We start from the raw sequence: 17,130 nt of genomic DNA, 5'->3' as shown, positions 1-17,130 counted from the left end.
AATGCTATTACCTTTAAGAGCCTTTTGTTGTTCAAGTCTCGGGGTTCCACGACTCAATGTCACCTCCTAGGGATTCCCTACTGCACTCTGACCCTACTTGATCGTCTAATTAACTTTGTAACATTGCCACACTGACCACATATTTTTTCTGCACAGTTCTGCAGCTGTGTTTTAAACTGGAACAACATGGAAGGGTTCTACATATTGTCCCTCTTATATCTGACCTTTATCTGCGTATCTGTTAGCTTCATCTCACACTGGCAGACTCTCCCCTCATCTTGGTTTTAACCTAGCCTTTAATTTTATTATATTTTTGTTTTAGGTTTACATTAAAACAGGACTTTGGTGAGCATGTGATGTCAAGACACCTTCGTTCTACCTGGAAGACAATGACATTATGTGACACTGAGGAGAAGTGTGTATTTCAAGACCAGCAGACAAAATGAGAAAGCTTGTTCCTGTATGTGGTATGTAGATTTACAGAGCAAGAGGAGTGGGGGCAGGTGTGCAGGGAGAATGGCAGGTGTGATGCCACAATCACTGTAGCACAGAGGGCAGAAATCTTGCCCACCCGGTTTGGGCTGACTGCTGCACCTCTGCAGACTGTGTCACTTGTCCCAACAGGATCCTAATTCCTTCCTGTCCCTCACCTCCTCCCCACTCCAGCTGGGAGCTGCTGCTCTGGACTGCTCTCCTTAGGAGCTGAGTTCTCCTAAAGAGACGGGGCAACGTGGCACCTTTGATTGTGAATAACACAGACGTGAATACAAGAACTTAATGAAATACTGCTATGCTGAGAGACCTATCTACTTAGAAAAGTAGTTATGAAAAAAATTTAAGGTATTTAGATTTTATCATATGATTATTTAAAATTGGGGTTAAAAGAAGAAATTGCTAAGATGAACTTAATACCTCTCACTTGCTACTTCTACGATAGATGAGAGATCATCTTTCATGAATTAAACCTTTCGAACACTCTACTAGTCCACATCTCCCATAGTTCATTTCTAAAATCTTGCTGGGTACCTACATAAATTAACTAACTCAACTGTGAAAAGCTATCCACTGCTTTCTTTTTTCTAGCATCCAGCTATCAGCAAACCTTCTAACAGTGTATTATTATCCAAACGGGCTCACTGATCTTGTTTTAAGGTGAAAGGAAAAGAGGAAGGGAAATACATGTTTCCATTTTACAGTCCCAATATGTGTAGATTTTTAAGGCAACTTCTATTTTATGTAGGAGCACAGTCCAATTACTAGTACGATTTCACTATAGGGCCCAATTTGGGATTCATGAGTCCTGTTTGGAAAGATTCTACTTCCTCCCCTTTCTCATTTCTTTCACAGTAGTAAGAAAATGTCCCCAACTGCTAAGATCTCCAAATATAAAAGACCAGTTTAAACACCACTGTTCAACAGAACTGACAAACTAAAAGAAGTGGCAGTGATGGGACAGTGCATAGAACACGCCCGGTGTGGATATGTGACAATGGGAAAGGAACATTTAATTTCGGAGGAAGTGCCATCATGTATGGAACTTGACTGTGTGCACTGCTGAGGTAGCAGGGCTTAGATCACACGCTCACAAGTCTTGATTGTCCAAAAAAGCCTCTGTTCCCATCTCTAACGTGGAGCTGGAATGGTTAGTATAATTCAATTTTTGTTCACTGCAATCCACAATCTGATTGATTGGCAGGTCACACTGGCACTCCTACCTGAGGTATTTTAGCGCTAATGATTGGTTCCTGTAAGACTATTCTATAACAGAACACAGGAAGAGCAGTTCAAAAAACACAGCTGTGGAAGGAAAACAATCATACAAAAAGCCCGCTTAGGGGCCCACCAGCCTTTTCTTTCCTTTCGATGCAAGCATGCTTTTCACAGGAGGAGAATTAGGAGCAGTTTGTTATCCCATTTAGAAAGTGAATTAGGGTGAACCATGCCTAATTCTATCGACCACAAGAAAAGAGGGGGTGGGTGGATACACTCTATGTGCTACTCTCTCAAGTCTTATCCCAGGGGGGTCACTTTACAAATTATGGGCACAATTGCTAGATCAGTTCTCCAGAGAGGAACGTGCCATAAAAGCAACAGAAAGGAAGGCAATGGCTAGCAGGGGTTATGGCCTAAGACTAGAGCAGGCAAAGAGATTTTCAAAACTTCCACAACTAATAACCTAAATTAATGTAACTTTAAACAAAATCAGCAACCTAAACTCTTTCCTCTCATTTCATCTCTTCAAGCTATGGTTCAGCGTTCTTTTGATACTAGATAAACCCTTCACTCTTTGTATTTCTAATCTGCCCTTCTGAGGAAACAAGAGCTGAACATACCTTGACAGATTTCCACAGATGGAAAAATGTACAGAGAGAAGCAGAACAAACTCAAGGTAAAACAACAGGTTTTTTTTTTTTATTTGTTTGTGTGTTTTTAAAGAAGCCCCCTTAGCTCCCTCACATACAGAATAGGGCATATAAAGTTGTTTTTCTCCGGGGGTAATATTTCATGAAATCTTTAATGAAACTGGAGGGGATATGAAGTTTTAAAAGCTATAGTTATTTTAGGCCTCACTTAACAGTTACCTCATAATGTATTCTTATTTCTCATTAGTGATTTTGGATATCATTTCAGCACTAGTGACCACTTTTTTCTTCCTAGTAACTGCTTTAAGATAGGAACTAGGGCCCACCCAGTGGGACAGGTGGTTGGAGCGCCAGCTCCCAACACCAAGGTCGCTGGTTCGATTCCCACATGGGCCAGTGAGCTGCGCCCTCTACAGCTAAGATTGTGAACAATGGTTCTCCCTGGAGCTGGGCTGTGAGCAGCCGGTGGCCAGCGTTGAGTGGCCAGCAGCCCGCAAGAGCTGCCGTGAGCTGCTGACCAACGACCGGAGACCAACTACCTCAGTCGGGAGGAGCGCAAGGCCCATAACACCAGCACGGGCCAGGGAGCTGTGTCCTACACACCTAGACTGAGAAACAACGGCTTGAACCGGAGTGTGTGGGGGGAGGAGGCGGAAGAAGGGGGAAAAAAAGACAGGAACTAAAAATGATAATAACATTACTATTAATTCTTTTCATCAACAAGGGGTCGCAGGTCAAAAAGAATTTTGGATTACTGAATTATTTCTGTTTAGCTCGATAAGGAAATCCAGTAAGTAGATAAAAATATGCAAGAGTATTTTCTCAACAAGTACAGAAAAATCCTTTCTCTAAATGAAATCATATATTGTGAATGAAGGAAATGAGAGAACTGTCAACAAATATATGGTTGGTTGACTTAACAAGGTGGAAGCAGGCAAGTCTTAATAAGGTAGAAATAGGCCATACTTAAAAATCACCAAACATGGAAGATATTAAAAAGGAAAAAAAACTTGACAAGAAATAATTCATATGGAAAGCGGGTCTAATAGACCAGCTTTTGAGAAAACAACCTCGTAACATAAAGATGAGATTCATGAGCATATGAACACTAATGTATATGGGAGAATGTACATGGGAAGATCGTATGTAAATATGTATATTTAGAAAAGTGTAATTTGGTGTAAAACTAGGGTTTATTTCCCTAACCCTCAAGTTTCACTGTGAGCACAGGACAAAAAATACCTTACATTACCTCTTGAAAAATCATCTGAGGAAAGATGTGAATTTTAATTAAATACTAAGAGAGGCAATGAAATAAGGATTAGTTAGTTGGCTTTTATGCTTAACTATACAAATCACTTATGTAATCCAGGGTAAGTAACAATTTCTCTAAGAAACTATCTATGAAGCGAGAGGGCTGGGACCAAATTATGGCTAAGTTTCCCTAAAGCATCTGTCAAATTAGAGCATACTTTGAAGGTCTTCTGTACACAGAACAGGTGTGTATAGTCACCTGCAGTACCTGGGAGGATCATTTTATCCTATCTCTACTTCCTGCAATACACAGAGTGTATTCTGAAAATGCATTAACATTTTTAGATTGCCAGAGAATCTCTGGCAGACTGTGAAGATAGTTCACTAAAATGGTACCCTTATTGATTTGGGGAGGTAAGGGTGGAGAAAGCATTTCTGGACAATCGTAACCTAGGCCCAAGGGATAATTTCAAGCCGACAAGCTTTTCTTACAGAATTGTTTCTTAGTGATTTGGTGGTTAGACCAAGCCTGCATTCAGAAAAGATCATTTGGAGAGGTCCCAATAAAAGATTTCAAAACTCAAAAATTGTGACTGTCAGTTAGATCACTTTGTCCATATTTTAAATAGCACGTGACAAACCAATCACATGACTTGAGCTACAGCTAGACAGTTTTGGTAATAGATTACGTGTTAACATGGCTGGTGGAAATCAACAAATCTTGTATGCCAGGCCAGTGTCTATAAGAAGGGTCTAGGTTGCTAATTCTGCTACTCATTTATCTCTAGATGTCTCTTTAAGAAAAGAGACCCACCGGTTGTGGCCCTTTTGATAAAGAAAGGCCTTAAGCAACTGGATGTTTGGTTTCCTCTCATTACTACCCACTTTTCACTGGCATCAGTTCCTTATTTCACTTTCACAAGATGGTACTCTCTCCAAGTATGTCAAACAGGAAAACACACAATTCCAAAAGCCTACTACCATCTGTATAAATCGAGGCTCTAATGATCTAAAGAGGGATGTGAAATGAAAAGAAAAGCAGAAAAGGGAAAGAGTTGGCTTAGGGCTCAGCTAGCCTGTCCTGTATGTGTGCACATGATACGACAGTAATAAAAGACTGTAGACCTGCTGCTCGTCTTGCAGATACCGTAGTGATCCACAGAACATCTGTAGGTATAGGGAAGGGAAAAGAATATGTCCAGTAGACTGACTCTAGCAACGACCCGGAAACCCAAAGGCTTAGTTTTTGCACCCAGGGGTAAGCGCAGTGGCAGAGAAGCATGCTTGCATTCTTAAATATATAAATATATATATCCACATGGAAAAAGAAAACAAAAATTAAATAAATTATATTTTAAAAAAACCAAACCAAACCAAAGAAACAGAAAAAAAAAGGCTGGCTTGTCAGGGGATGGGGTCGAGAAGGCCCCAGTGTGTGTACTTACATAGAGGTCAGCACCGTAAAATCCGTCCTGGTAAACCACACTGCAGAAAATCCACACAAAAACAAAAACAAAAAAACAAAAGAACAGAAACACATTCCGGTTATTGAGGACGGCAGCATGCACATGCGTTCTACACAGGCAGGTGATGTATGAATACATAACCTGGGCTTGGGGCCACAGCAAGTCAGCCAGGAAAATGTGAAGGTGCACACGCACGTTACACAGCTCCAGGACATGCGCAGAGGGGAAGGCGTGCAGACCTGGAATGAACCACCTGGATGGCTGGTAATCAAAGTAAGATGCAAACAATAAAGAGCACCCCCAGAGGGCCTAATGTAGCTATCGAAAATCTGTTGGGTTGGATACATCACCTTTTCATATCTGGAGTATTTTTATAAAGAAGCTTGACCTACGAGGAAGGTTTTCTTTAAAGAGCTTCAAAAGGTATGTGTGTCTGTGTGTGTGTGGAAGGGTGGGGGTGGGGGTAGGGGAGTGGCAGAAAGGGCTGGCATGTAGAGAAGGGTTTAACATGAAAAAAACAAACCCAAAGAATTCCATTAGGGTGGGACCTATGCAAAATATGTTTCAAAATGATGTTTACTATTTTCTTTTAGTTTCAATAGTAATGTGTAAATTTTCCTCAATATCCATACATCACCTGCTTTTTACCCTGCACATTAGACATGCGATAAGATTTGGCTGATCACACAAGCATGCAAAGTATTATTATTCAGCATTTTAAGAACCAATGCAACACCTTAGAAAAACAAGTCAATCAATTCTGACCAAAGTAAACACAGAATGTAATTAAAAAAAAAAAACACAACCAAAAATACCCACAATGCATTGCTTTCACAAGCAGAGATAATGAGCTAAAGGTTAAGGTGATTGGTCCAAGGTTCAAGAATTGAAAGGTGCAGTGGGGATCCCAGATAGTAACAATATAATCCAGAGTGGGAGGAGTAACTGGAAGATTTTAAGGGTTCTCTTTTGACTATAAGAATATTCATTGAATTCTGAAAAATACTATTGTTAACTGAAGTTCTAGGCATGACGTGTTTTATTTAAAAGAATAAAACTGAGAAGGTAGCTGATTAGGAATAGAAGGGTTTATTTTCCTGTTTAGAAAATTAATTTGTATCCAACAAATAAAATACATGACTTTTTGTTTTAATCCTGAGCAACACTAAAGTTTTACAACTAAAATATAGATTTCAAAAACGTTTGAGGTATTTTGTGCAAATAATTTCCCCAAAATATTACTTTGGGACCAACAGACAGAATAGGGATAGAGATAAAAGATAAGATTTTCTTCTGCATATTTGTTAAATCAAGATTTGGCTGTTTTAAATTAGAAGATCCGCTTATTGTTTATTCAACTAAACAAGCTGGACATTTTCACCACTACCTTCTCTGTTACAATAAACAATTAGCTAGCAAGTGAGGTCATCAAATCGTATTTTTAACTTGAATATGCAATCATTTATTTCCTATAGGTAGTGGGAAAGTTTCTGAGTTCTACTCCCAGTGACATTTTGTGGTGTTCACAGGGCAATATGGTCACACTTTGCAATGCCCCGAACATGCTGTGCCTTTGGATTACACAACAGGCAAATTACACCCATCAATGAGGTCTACTTAGCTACGTTCTAGCCATTTTCATAGTCTCCAATTGCAGTTAAAGAATGATATTGGAGAGTAATCTGCCTCTCAACTGCATTTTTGTATAAAAGAGACTTGTTCGTAATGAGAAGGCTAATAAAATGTGAAGCACTGATGCCAAGTGGTGATTAGTTAACCTTCAACAATTTCAGAGAGGGGATACAGTGACTGTTAAAAACCATTTCTCCCACAGAGAAGAGTGGTGGCATTAAAAATATGAATACATTTTACACTAAGCTGCATCACTCATTGGGAATATTCAGCTAAATTCTAGCAGAATTCCACTATTTCCTGCATCAAATGCCACAAGGAGGCTAGAACACAATGATTAATGATGAAATTAGTTTACTAAGCTGAGAAGCAATTTTAGGCCATTCCCCATAAAATACTGGACTTATTCCTTGCCATCTTCCATGTAAACAGGTGGTTTAGTTAATAAAAAAGAAAACATGGGAAACTAGTGTTCAATGTAATGCACGGTAATTGATGTGATTAGACAGAAAGATAAAATATCTTTGAGCAAATATATACCTGACTCAAGTGTGGCCAAAATACTGAAATGACCTACATTGAACAGGAACGAATTCAACCACTTTATAAAGTAACTCAGAAATATTACAAAATAAATAAGTCCCATGTTTCTGGTGAGCAGTACTTCTTTGCAAACATGCCAGTAAACTCTCTTGGGTTGAAATGGAAGACGCTTCGTGAACAATTTTCCTAGTGTGTAGAACTTCCCAAAGGTAAGTTTTTATGTTTTACTTGAATTATTTCTTGATGAATCAATACTGCATTTTTATCTTTACTTCTTTAAAAAGAGATGTCAGAGGTTGAAGGTCAAAGGCAAGTTGAGAGAAAAAAGGATCAAATTAAAAGTAAGTAATGGCAGAAGATGGAGATGATGGAATGCATGGGATTTAATCATCTATAACTTGCAAACAAAAGTTTATTTCTAAAGTAGTTCCCTTCCAGTGGCTTTTGGAACTTGCCTATTTCAACATGCACACTTATCTGCCTAATAAAAATGCTTTAGAATTACAGCACAGGATTGTGCCATGGAGGACCTCTGATGGCAGGTCCATTTGGTCTATGACTGAATGCTGACTCAGCACACCTCAAAGCCAAGTTCACTGTCAGAAAAGGACCCAAAGGAGGCTCTTTCCTTTTGTATTTTAACTAAGTAAGAATGAACAGGCTCCTCTGCCCCTAAGTTTATTCCTCAATAAGAATAAGGAAAAAACAAAACAAAAACCCTGTCATAGGCAGAGAAAAGATGAAGAACACAAATGTCACATCTTTGGAGAAGGCAAGTCCTTGATACAACTAACTTATGAAAAAGTCCACTATAAAATATACATTTTAGGCTGACACTGAGAAACAACTAAAAACAACACCTGCCATCTTCATTCCTTCTCCCCCATTCAGTAACAAAGGATTTATTTGTTGCTATGGAATCAGTCCACTGCAGGAGACACCCTCCATACAAAAATCAAAGGGTGAGGGACGCTCAGCTCCATTCATGGTTTTACCATCACTCAGAAGCCAACTGTAGTTTAATTCTTCCTACTTCTCCCTTTCTCCCTTGATTCAATTGGACTTGGTTCATCTTTGAATTAACCTCTTTTAATCCGTTTCCTACAAAGAAAGCAAATCCATTGTGGGTAACTAGTTCTGCTGCTCACCACCCAGGCAGTGCAACTGAAAGGGAGGGCAGATGTGGTAGCCTCAGCCCCAACCCAGGGTGGTGATGGGGGGTGAACACAGCAGACGCAGTTTGGAACTACAAGCTTGAGCTCCTCTTTTGGCTCTCTGCAGTAGTGTTAATCCACATTCGTGCGATGCTGAGTGAACTCCATGCCAACACACTGCTAGTAAACACAAGACGTTCTGGCTACTGTCTCAAGCCACTACCAAGAGGGCTTAAGGTGGCCAAAATGAAGATTTATATAATGAATTGATATTTGTTACATTCTGATGATGGTATATTTTGGTTCTTGCCATCTAATCCATTAATTTGCAAATATTCATAGAATCTCTACTATGTGGCACGGCAATGTCCCAGAAGTTGTACGAGGGCCATAGTCCTTTCTTGTCCAGTTGCTTATTTTGGAATCTAATGCTTACCCTGGATAGGCGGGAATGGCTGTTGGAGGTACCGCTCGGACTGCACCATATACCGTCCGCCCTCTGCCCCTCAGATGGGCTCCTCTGAAAGCGGCCGCCGTGGTGGCTGCAGTTGGGTAAGGGAAGCCAGGAACTAAAGGGAGACCCAAAATATAACACAAATGTCAACTTGCATTCAACAGCAGGTGTACAATCACAACTTGCTTTGAACTAATTGAGTAAAAGGTATGTACCACAGCTTTTCTGAAAAACAAATGCAAAGAGAGACCCAATATGCAAAAGCTAATGGTGCCATGCCTCCTTCATCATAAATCTTGACTGTTTCCTCTGCCCCATCCAATTTTGGCATTACAATGTAAGCTGGTGGGAAGCAAGTCAAGAAGCTCCGAGAACTACTGCCGTAATAAGAGACGAAACTTCTAATTTCTGTGGGCAGTTTAAAGAGACTGATAAAAACTCGTTGACTGGCCAATGATTAATCTTGTTTCCAGACATGGTTATGTGCATATAATCATTATTCTTCATAAGCATATCCACTTATGTTTTTGCACAGTGCCAAATGCCAAGGCACACAATAGTCTTTAGACATTTCATCTCATTAGTCAACTTCTTTCCTTCATCTAAAATGTTTTAATCCAGAAATGTAAGGTGAGAAGGAAACTATCTCTCCTCTGTGGCCTTGTGTCCTATAAAGAGGCAGATACTGTTTAAGGGTCCATTGAACTGGATCATACCTCTTGCTGATGCAACATGGCTCAGGTCAAAATGACTAGCGATATCAACAGAGCTGAGAAGAACCAACAATCCTGGAGGCTCTTTTCAGTGACACTCTACCTGAGGCCCAAAACTGACTTGCTGAGGACATGTGTAACAGATTTCACAAATGCTTCTTTTGTTTTCTTTATGATCAAGTACAGACTAAAATGTTCTTTACATGCCCTCACCCCACCACTGCCTTTTCCAACTATTTATGCTTTGTGACAATCTTCACATTTGGTCCAAGAGATTCTAGAACAGGCTAAGCAGGCCAGGGCATCGCCTCCTTTTCAGCTACGGATTACACTCAGGGAAAAAGGACGGCTGGCACGTCGCTGCTGACGCATGACAGCCACGTCCATGCCAGGCTGACAGAGGCTACTTACTGATTAAAGGAATGTACGTGTTAATGCCCCCTCTTCCCGACAGGGGCACTGCCGCTTCGTTGCCTAGGGACACGTCTGCTTGGAAGCTGGATGCTGATTGCATTAAAAAAAAATTAAAAAATGTAAAACGGTTACAAAGGAATAGCAAATTGAAAATAGCACACATGGAAAAATTAACTTAAATACTACCTGCATATAACTCGGGGCCATATACAGCTCCAACTACTGGGCTTAATTTCCAACCTGAAATGGAAGAGAGGACAGTGAGCACTGAAGACGGCATGAGGAACACAGGGGAAAGGAGCGATGTGCCAGCTGGCTTCAGACATCGCTGGGTTGATTTTTGTCTCGTACCAACTTTTCTGTAGAATGCCAGCTGGGGCATTCTAACCTTGACAGTGACGTCCCCAGACCTGATGGTCTTTAAGCAGGTCTAGCCAAGTAAACGGACAATGAGGGGCTACGGGGTGGGGAGGCGGGAAAGGGGGCAGAGAAAACAAATTGGGAGGTAGGAAGATGGAAAGGGAGTGAGAGAAGGAAAAAGAAATACAAATAAATCCTGGGGTGTGGTACAGTGCCGTGCACAGAACTGCCTACTGACCTGCTCTCTGTTTAGGAAAAGAGGCAGAACAGTGTGTATCATTCTACATCACACTGTGATGCACTTTCTTATATATCATCTTAACACTACTTAACTACTGCAGTTATTTTAATAAAGGTATCCTTTGAGTGAATTCAAATTTGACCTGGATCTCTGAACTTCATGTTCAATTATACCATGTTGATGGCATCCTGGATAAACTGAGATCTCCTTTCACTGGGATTTAGCATTGGGATTTCTCTGGAGTTAACCAAGTCAGCAAGGAAGAGACACGCAATAACAAAATTCCAGATACATTCCCAACTTCAGTGCACGTCTTCTGAGATTTTAATTTGTAATGAACACAGTTAAGTTAATCAGACTTTTTAGCTAAAGGATAGTAGACTGCTGTCGAACATTAACTTAAACACTTAGCTTAATACTTATAAATTTTAAGTATTCCCAAACATTATGTTTGCTGTCAACTGTATTTCTTCATTCCCGTTTTTATCTTTGTAGAATTATGACGTGTTAGAAAAAGAAAACTGTCCTCCTGTCAGCTGACCATTGAAGAGTAGAATTACATACAGTAACATTAAGAAATATTTATTGAATTTTATACATAAATAAGCAACCGTGCCCTATTATTTTTCTCAAGAACAGTTCACTTCATTTGTATTAGCTTAAGGGCCTAAGTGTGCCACAGCTGCTCTGTGATATATGAATGGACAGAAGAAAAGGTCAATCACCACATTTAAATGGCTATAAGCAAAGACATTATGCACGAGAAAACCCATTCATTATGAATCAATCCAATCCCCATTCATTATTTTACGTGCTCGCAGCTCTGCCTCATCACTATTCTACAGAAAAATTGGACAAAATCTGGGTTTAAATCCTACTGGAGTTGTAAGAGCACAAATGTTCTACAATGTCAGACAAATCAAGTGACTCCAACCAAGAGAAACTAAAACACTGCCTGAGAATTCACCAGAAGGGTATTTCTAGAACCTTTAACACTGCAGATGCAGCTTTGGCTCCATGAGATTTGAATATTGTTTTAGAATCATATTCAACAATAACCTTTTCTTTCCCACTAATGGGACTATTACTTAGGCAGTCCCTACAAACGCATACAATGGATGCACGTTATAATAATGATGTATTTATACTATGGTATGCTGTATATGTTTAGTTTTGTACAATTGACAATGTATTTTCAGAGGTGTTTATGTCATTTTGATTTTCACAAAACCCAAAGAGACTGGTAAGACAGGTACTACCTCTGGGACAATGAGTAAGTACGACACCTCTCGGGGCTTCCTTTCCTAAATAATAATAAGCTAAGAGGACTGGCTTTTGATGACTTCTAAAGAGCCCACTTGTGCTAAACTTCTGTGGCTGCCAATTCATAGAGCTGAAAACAGATAGGTTAGGACATTAGCCCACTGTCACAGAGGAAAAATGAAGAGTCAAAACTGGAAGTAGAGTTCCTGTCTTCTGAATCGCAGTCAGAGGCGCTTTCCGCCACACCATTCCCCCTGGATCTAAAGGAAATCTGACGTGCTTTCCTCTCCCTCCTTTTTTTGTTTATATTGGGTTTTTATCAAAATTGCAGACACTTCTGTTTTTGTGATAGTGAAAAGAAGAAAACAAGAGGTAAAGTGGGAAGTGATGGTATCACATGATATACCACTGATAAAACGAGCAGGGAAAATAAAAATGATGCTGATTTATATCATCTGTTTGAAACGCTGGGTTAAATATATTTATTGAAGACTTTGTGGGACACAATACTAATATACTTCTGCCAGCACAGACGCTACGCTAGCAGTAGGTCAAACTTTTACCAAGCAATAAAAAGGGAGACATCCTCCCTTTTATTCAAGATAAATCTTATGCAGAACTCTAAAATACACAACAGAGAATGAGGAGTTGCTCAGACCAAAGTAGAATGGGGCGCCCTCAGGACCCAACCCACTCAGTGTCCTCTTTCCCCCCCAACATGGCCCTATAGAACACAATTTGCAAAGCAACTGTTGCACTACAGATCAAAATCATATCCTATCTCATTAGAGAACAGGAGTCTAGGTTAAATTTGACAACTGATGCAAAAGTTGTTTTTGTTTGTTTAGTCACAGAAAATTTCCTTCTCAATGAAAAACATTTATAAAACTCACTATAAATCATGTAGTCACAGGCTAGAGAATAGAAAAGAAACACACACACACGCATGGCTGTTACCTCTAGAAAAAAGGAGAGAAGGGGTCAAGGATTATTCCGCTCATGCTCAAATGAGTAGGAATCAGTAGTAAAAGTGAGAGGTGGTGGGTATCCAGGGCTACTATGGACAAACCTAATATTATTACAAAGAACTACGGCAACTGAAAAAGAGTTACTCTATTGGGATCTAACTAGAGTTAACAGGAAACCTCAAATGACATGTTCACACTGTGTATCACATGACCTCTACTGAGACCGTAACACCTTAATAACTAAAAAAACTTAGCTTAATTCTAAGAAAAAAGTTAATTTCTAAAAATAAAATACAATCCTTAGGTAAAGAAAATACTGTCTTAAGACTAAAATCAAGAGATAGTCTTTGATGTTTATGAAAAGCTCATGTATTTATTCAAGGATAAATAACATTCTGAAGATGATTTGTAATCTCTTACCATTTGCATATGGTGTGACCATCTTCTTATTGGTCATTACACGTGCTGTAGCATTATTCACCTAAAAACAGAAAGAAGGGGCAGGGAGGAGTAGACCACATTAAGGAACATGGAGGTTGCTCATCCAATAACATAGCACTCAGTTTAAAATGTAAATTTCTGAGAGCATTGCTTTAAATAATTAATACAATATAAAATATTAATATATAGTATTTTAATTGAAGTGTTTATTAAATGAGGCTAACAAGAGTAAAATGCAGTTTCTTAGTCTCCAAATGGGAAACTGGGGCTACTTTACCACCCAATGTATTCCAAAGAAAAAATACATTTGCAAGTTCTTTGGATATCTCTTAAACAGAGAAGTGTCTGCATTAAAGAAAATATGGGGGAAAAAATAAATTGGAAACAATTCTGTTTGCACATGAACTCTTAAGTTCATTAATAAAACAGAGGCTTCCCACATGGGCCAAGAAATAGATTTACAAGAAGGTAAGAAAATGAATTTGTGATTTCACCTATTTGAACGTTCAGCATTTTTGATGTTTGTATAAGGTTTTACTGTTTGAAGTTAGTCAATATAGGAACTTGATTCTCATGTTGACAGTCTTCAGAACCATGAATTTTCTAGACTCTGTGGTCTTACCATTTATGAATAAAGTTTTCAGAAGGTCTTTAGGCAATTAAAGGAACTGAAAAAACACACCGGCATTAATGTTTCTTTTGTGTTATGGTATCCTCGTTACAGAACGGCGTAATTGAAAGCATTCTCAGGGCTAGAGTAAGTGGGAGTTACAAAGGTGGTGCTGATGGAGGAAAGACAAATGGAGCTTAGGATACTCCTTAGAAGTCAGGATCCTGAGGCCCAGTGTCAGAACCAGCCTCAAAACTCTTGCCAACAACGATCAAGCCTCACAATACAACTTGATTATATAGTGTTGTCAGATCATAAAACAGGCCAGTCTTTTTAAAAAAATTATAAACATACAAAGTACAAGTATGTCTTAATTTGTCTTTGGACATTTACATTATTATAAATTTGTATAGTGATAAATTTATGTTATGAAAAGGCCAATTTTAGGTAAAATTGGAACTAAAAAGTGTCTCAATGTCTTTTAGGATTTATATAGTGATAATATTTCTATGTGAGGAAAAGAGCTTGAAACTGCATTTACTCTAGTCTGACCCACCAAATAATACAAACATTTCACATTTAAAAAGAAAGAATGGGATACAACAATGATGAGACTGAGGGCATGCAGTTAAAAACACACACACACAAACAAAAGAAAGAAAAAAAAAACCAATCAATTTCGGAAAGAAGGGAGAGAGTGAAGAGCGAGGCTCTGACAGACAGGATTAGAATGGGGCAAGAGCTTACACCAGCTGCGAGAGCAGAACGCACCCAAGCACTTAAAAGAAAAAGGGCCAGAACCAATCAGAAACCACCAGTCAGCAAAGAGACCAATAGCTGCATGGAACAGAGAGAAAGGGTGGGAAAGGAATAGGGTACAGGACAGGTACAGAACTTGGGTAAAGAGAACAAAAGGGCAGGGGAAAGACAAGAGAAGGTCAGGAAGGGTGTCACCGGCAGGAAGCAGAGCCATCAAGGACAAAGAAAGAACAGTCATAGCTCTGAACAGTATGGGAAAGAGGAAAAGTAGGAAAGGGAATAGGGGCAGGAAGTGCATTAATAAAACCAGCCAAACTGGAGTTCAGTAACTCTGAGTAAGATGTGCAGGGGGAAAATCACCATGACGTCAGGATCAGACAGCTCAGACTGCCACAAAACAATGTACATCCAAGTCCAGGCGGCATTACCCAACAGCATTGAAAATAAAAGGGGGAAGGGAAGGGAGGAGGAGCGACAAGTCAAGTCACATTTTGTAGTGTTAATGTGAGATGGCAGATGGACTTTTTCTTTCTTATTTAATTGTTCGGTCATTACATTTTATAAAGCTTCTTCTCTAGTGCTTTGGTTTCACTTACCGCCAACGGGCACCATCGCCAGCATTGTGTATAGTTACCATGGAAAGAGTGAGTCAATGAAGGGCCCTAAATGCTAAACCATTGGAAAGGGAGGGGAAAAAAAAAGCAAAATATGCAGACATCTTACTCAAAACGGTGGCTTTGATATTTCATACTTTTAAAAATTGGGGCGGGGCAAGGAGCCAGTTAGCCTTCGTTGCTTTCTAGAGGGCTGGTGGCCACCAGGTGGCTGGCTCAGTCACAACAGGACATTCACCAGGCAGCCATCAAGCCCTGTTTGAGGATTTTATCCACCAACTGCTGAAATTCTTGATATTAAATATATTTGAAAACAACATGAATTTTGGATTCCTCCCTCCCTTCCCACCACCCCTACCATCTTCTGTTCTCTGCTTATCCCATGCATGTGGAGGCGAACTGGCCTCCCAAGAGAGGACACTGGCTGGCCCCTGGATTTATTACAGGACACAAAGTTATAAATTGGATAGTTACAGACATTTTAAAAGTTAGTTTTATTTTGGCCTGATCACAGGAATTTGGAGTCTCGCAAACTGAAGCAAAGGAAAAAAATCAAGAGAGCGGAAGGATGAACATTTTGGAGGAAAAAAGTAAATGAAAAATACACATACACACAAGTAAATTAAAATTAAAACCCCCAAACAACAAAAAAAGGTGAGGGAGGAGGACAGAAGTGTTACTTTTTATACGTTTTAGTGCAAGAAAGTGAAGGACAGAGACACAAACACACATACATGTGTGCACACACACAAACAAGACAGGGTTCCAAATGTGAAATAAGTGAGGCAATACACAAAAAGAGAAAGAAGAATATAAACCAGAAATTGAATTATTGAAGACATGCACCTCGATTTTACGGCCCTCTACCACGGTGCCGTGTAATTTCTCCCTGGCCCTGTCTGCATCAGCACTATTCTCGAAAGTTACGAACCCGAATCCCTGCATGCAGCGGGAGAAGGGGGGAAAACATGCACATCGTTATATTGAAATACTGATCCCTTGGTAAATAGAGAAAAAAATATCACAGTATGAAACTGACATCAGCAACAACTCAGCAATACGCTCCCAAAGTCACATTTTTGGTCCATGCATATTTTGTAAAAGGAAATTAAACCCAATAAAAGAATAAAGAACTGTAGTAGTTGTAATGATACTAATGTAATTAACAACAATAACAATAATAAAATAAAACATAAAGCACGTGAGGCCAGACCAAAATTAAGGTATGGAGTTACTCGGGCCAAATTATTTATTCAACCAAGAATCTGAGTGTTTTTTAAAAATGTCCTACCTTTCTCAATTCATGCTGTTAATATATGTGTCCCTTTAATTAAATTGATTGGTGCCTAGTAGTTTCTACAGGAAACCTGGCATTTAGGTACCATCATTGTACAATGAGATTTTTAGGAAGTCTTATCATTTTAGCCCCACTTTGTCTCTTGCTTATATTACCATTAATTCCTTGGGAAACAGGATTATTTAAGACATAATCTTGATGTATACAATGGGTGTGGTAAAGAAAAGTACTCATGTTCATCTAAGCAAGTGAAACTACCACCAAGCAGTGATCAATTACGACATTTCTTCAGTGCCGATTTTAAACGACCAGACTGGCACATAGAGTAAAAATATGTTTAGCTGAATTTCAGATAATTGCTTATCCAAATTTGCTGAAGTTACACATTTGTCGAAGCCTACATCTGCTACTAAATGTATTGGTAACTTTCCGTATATAGAAAAAAAAGGAATAGTCAAAGGCAATTGGAATGAGATCTACGTTAGTGACATCAGTTGCATACTATTCAACAGGAAGAGAATACCGTAAAACAACAATACCACTGCTACCCTGAGTTAGGATTAATTTATGTGTGCCTTGTTGAT

General features: G+C 39.3%; 1 protein-coding gene across 50 annotated transcripts in view; it reads right to left on the bottom strand.

Moving 5' to 3' along the window:
• RBFOX2 (RNA binding fox-1 homolog 2) overlaps positions 1-17,130 on the bottom strand; it is a 258,130-nt gene that overhangs the window by 13,568 nt on the left and 227,432 nt on the right. For 17 of the 50 annotated variants that reach the window (XR_016020738.1, XR_016020739.1, XM_088796779.1 and 14 more), the window contains 6 exons: positions 16,096-16,188; positions 13,246-13,306; positions 10,180-10,233; positions 9,991-10,083; positions 8,849-8,993; positions 5,063-5,102 (listed from right to left, as the gene is read on the bottom strand). Coding sequence is in view for 47 of the 50 variants with exons in the window: in XM_088796779.1 (XP_088652905.1) it covers positions 5,063-5,102; positions 8,849-8,993; positions 9,991-10,083; positions 10,180-10,233; positions 13,246-13,306; positions 16,096-16,188 (486 nt within the window). In the remaining 3 variants the exon portion in view is untranslated. The other 33 variants (XM_088796761.1, XM_074326287.2, XM_074326286.2 and 30 more) reach the window with 9 other exon arrangements.

Source organism: Rhinolophus sinicus, chromosome 1 (assembly GCF_057876585.1).
Source record: "Rhinolophus sinicus isolate RSI-liver-muscle chromosome 1, RSI-T2T, whole genome shotgun sequence".
Lineage (NCBI taxonomy): Eukaryota > Metazoa > Chordata > Mammalia > Chiroptera > Rhinolophidae > Rhinolophus > Rhinolophus sinicus.
The sequence above is the reverse complement of the archived record's forward strand: the minus strand, read 5'-3'. Positions and strand labels throughout refer to the sequence as shown.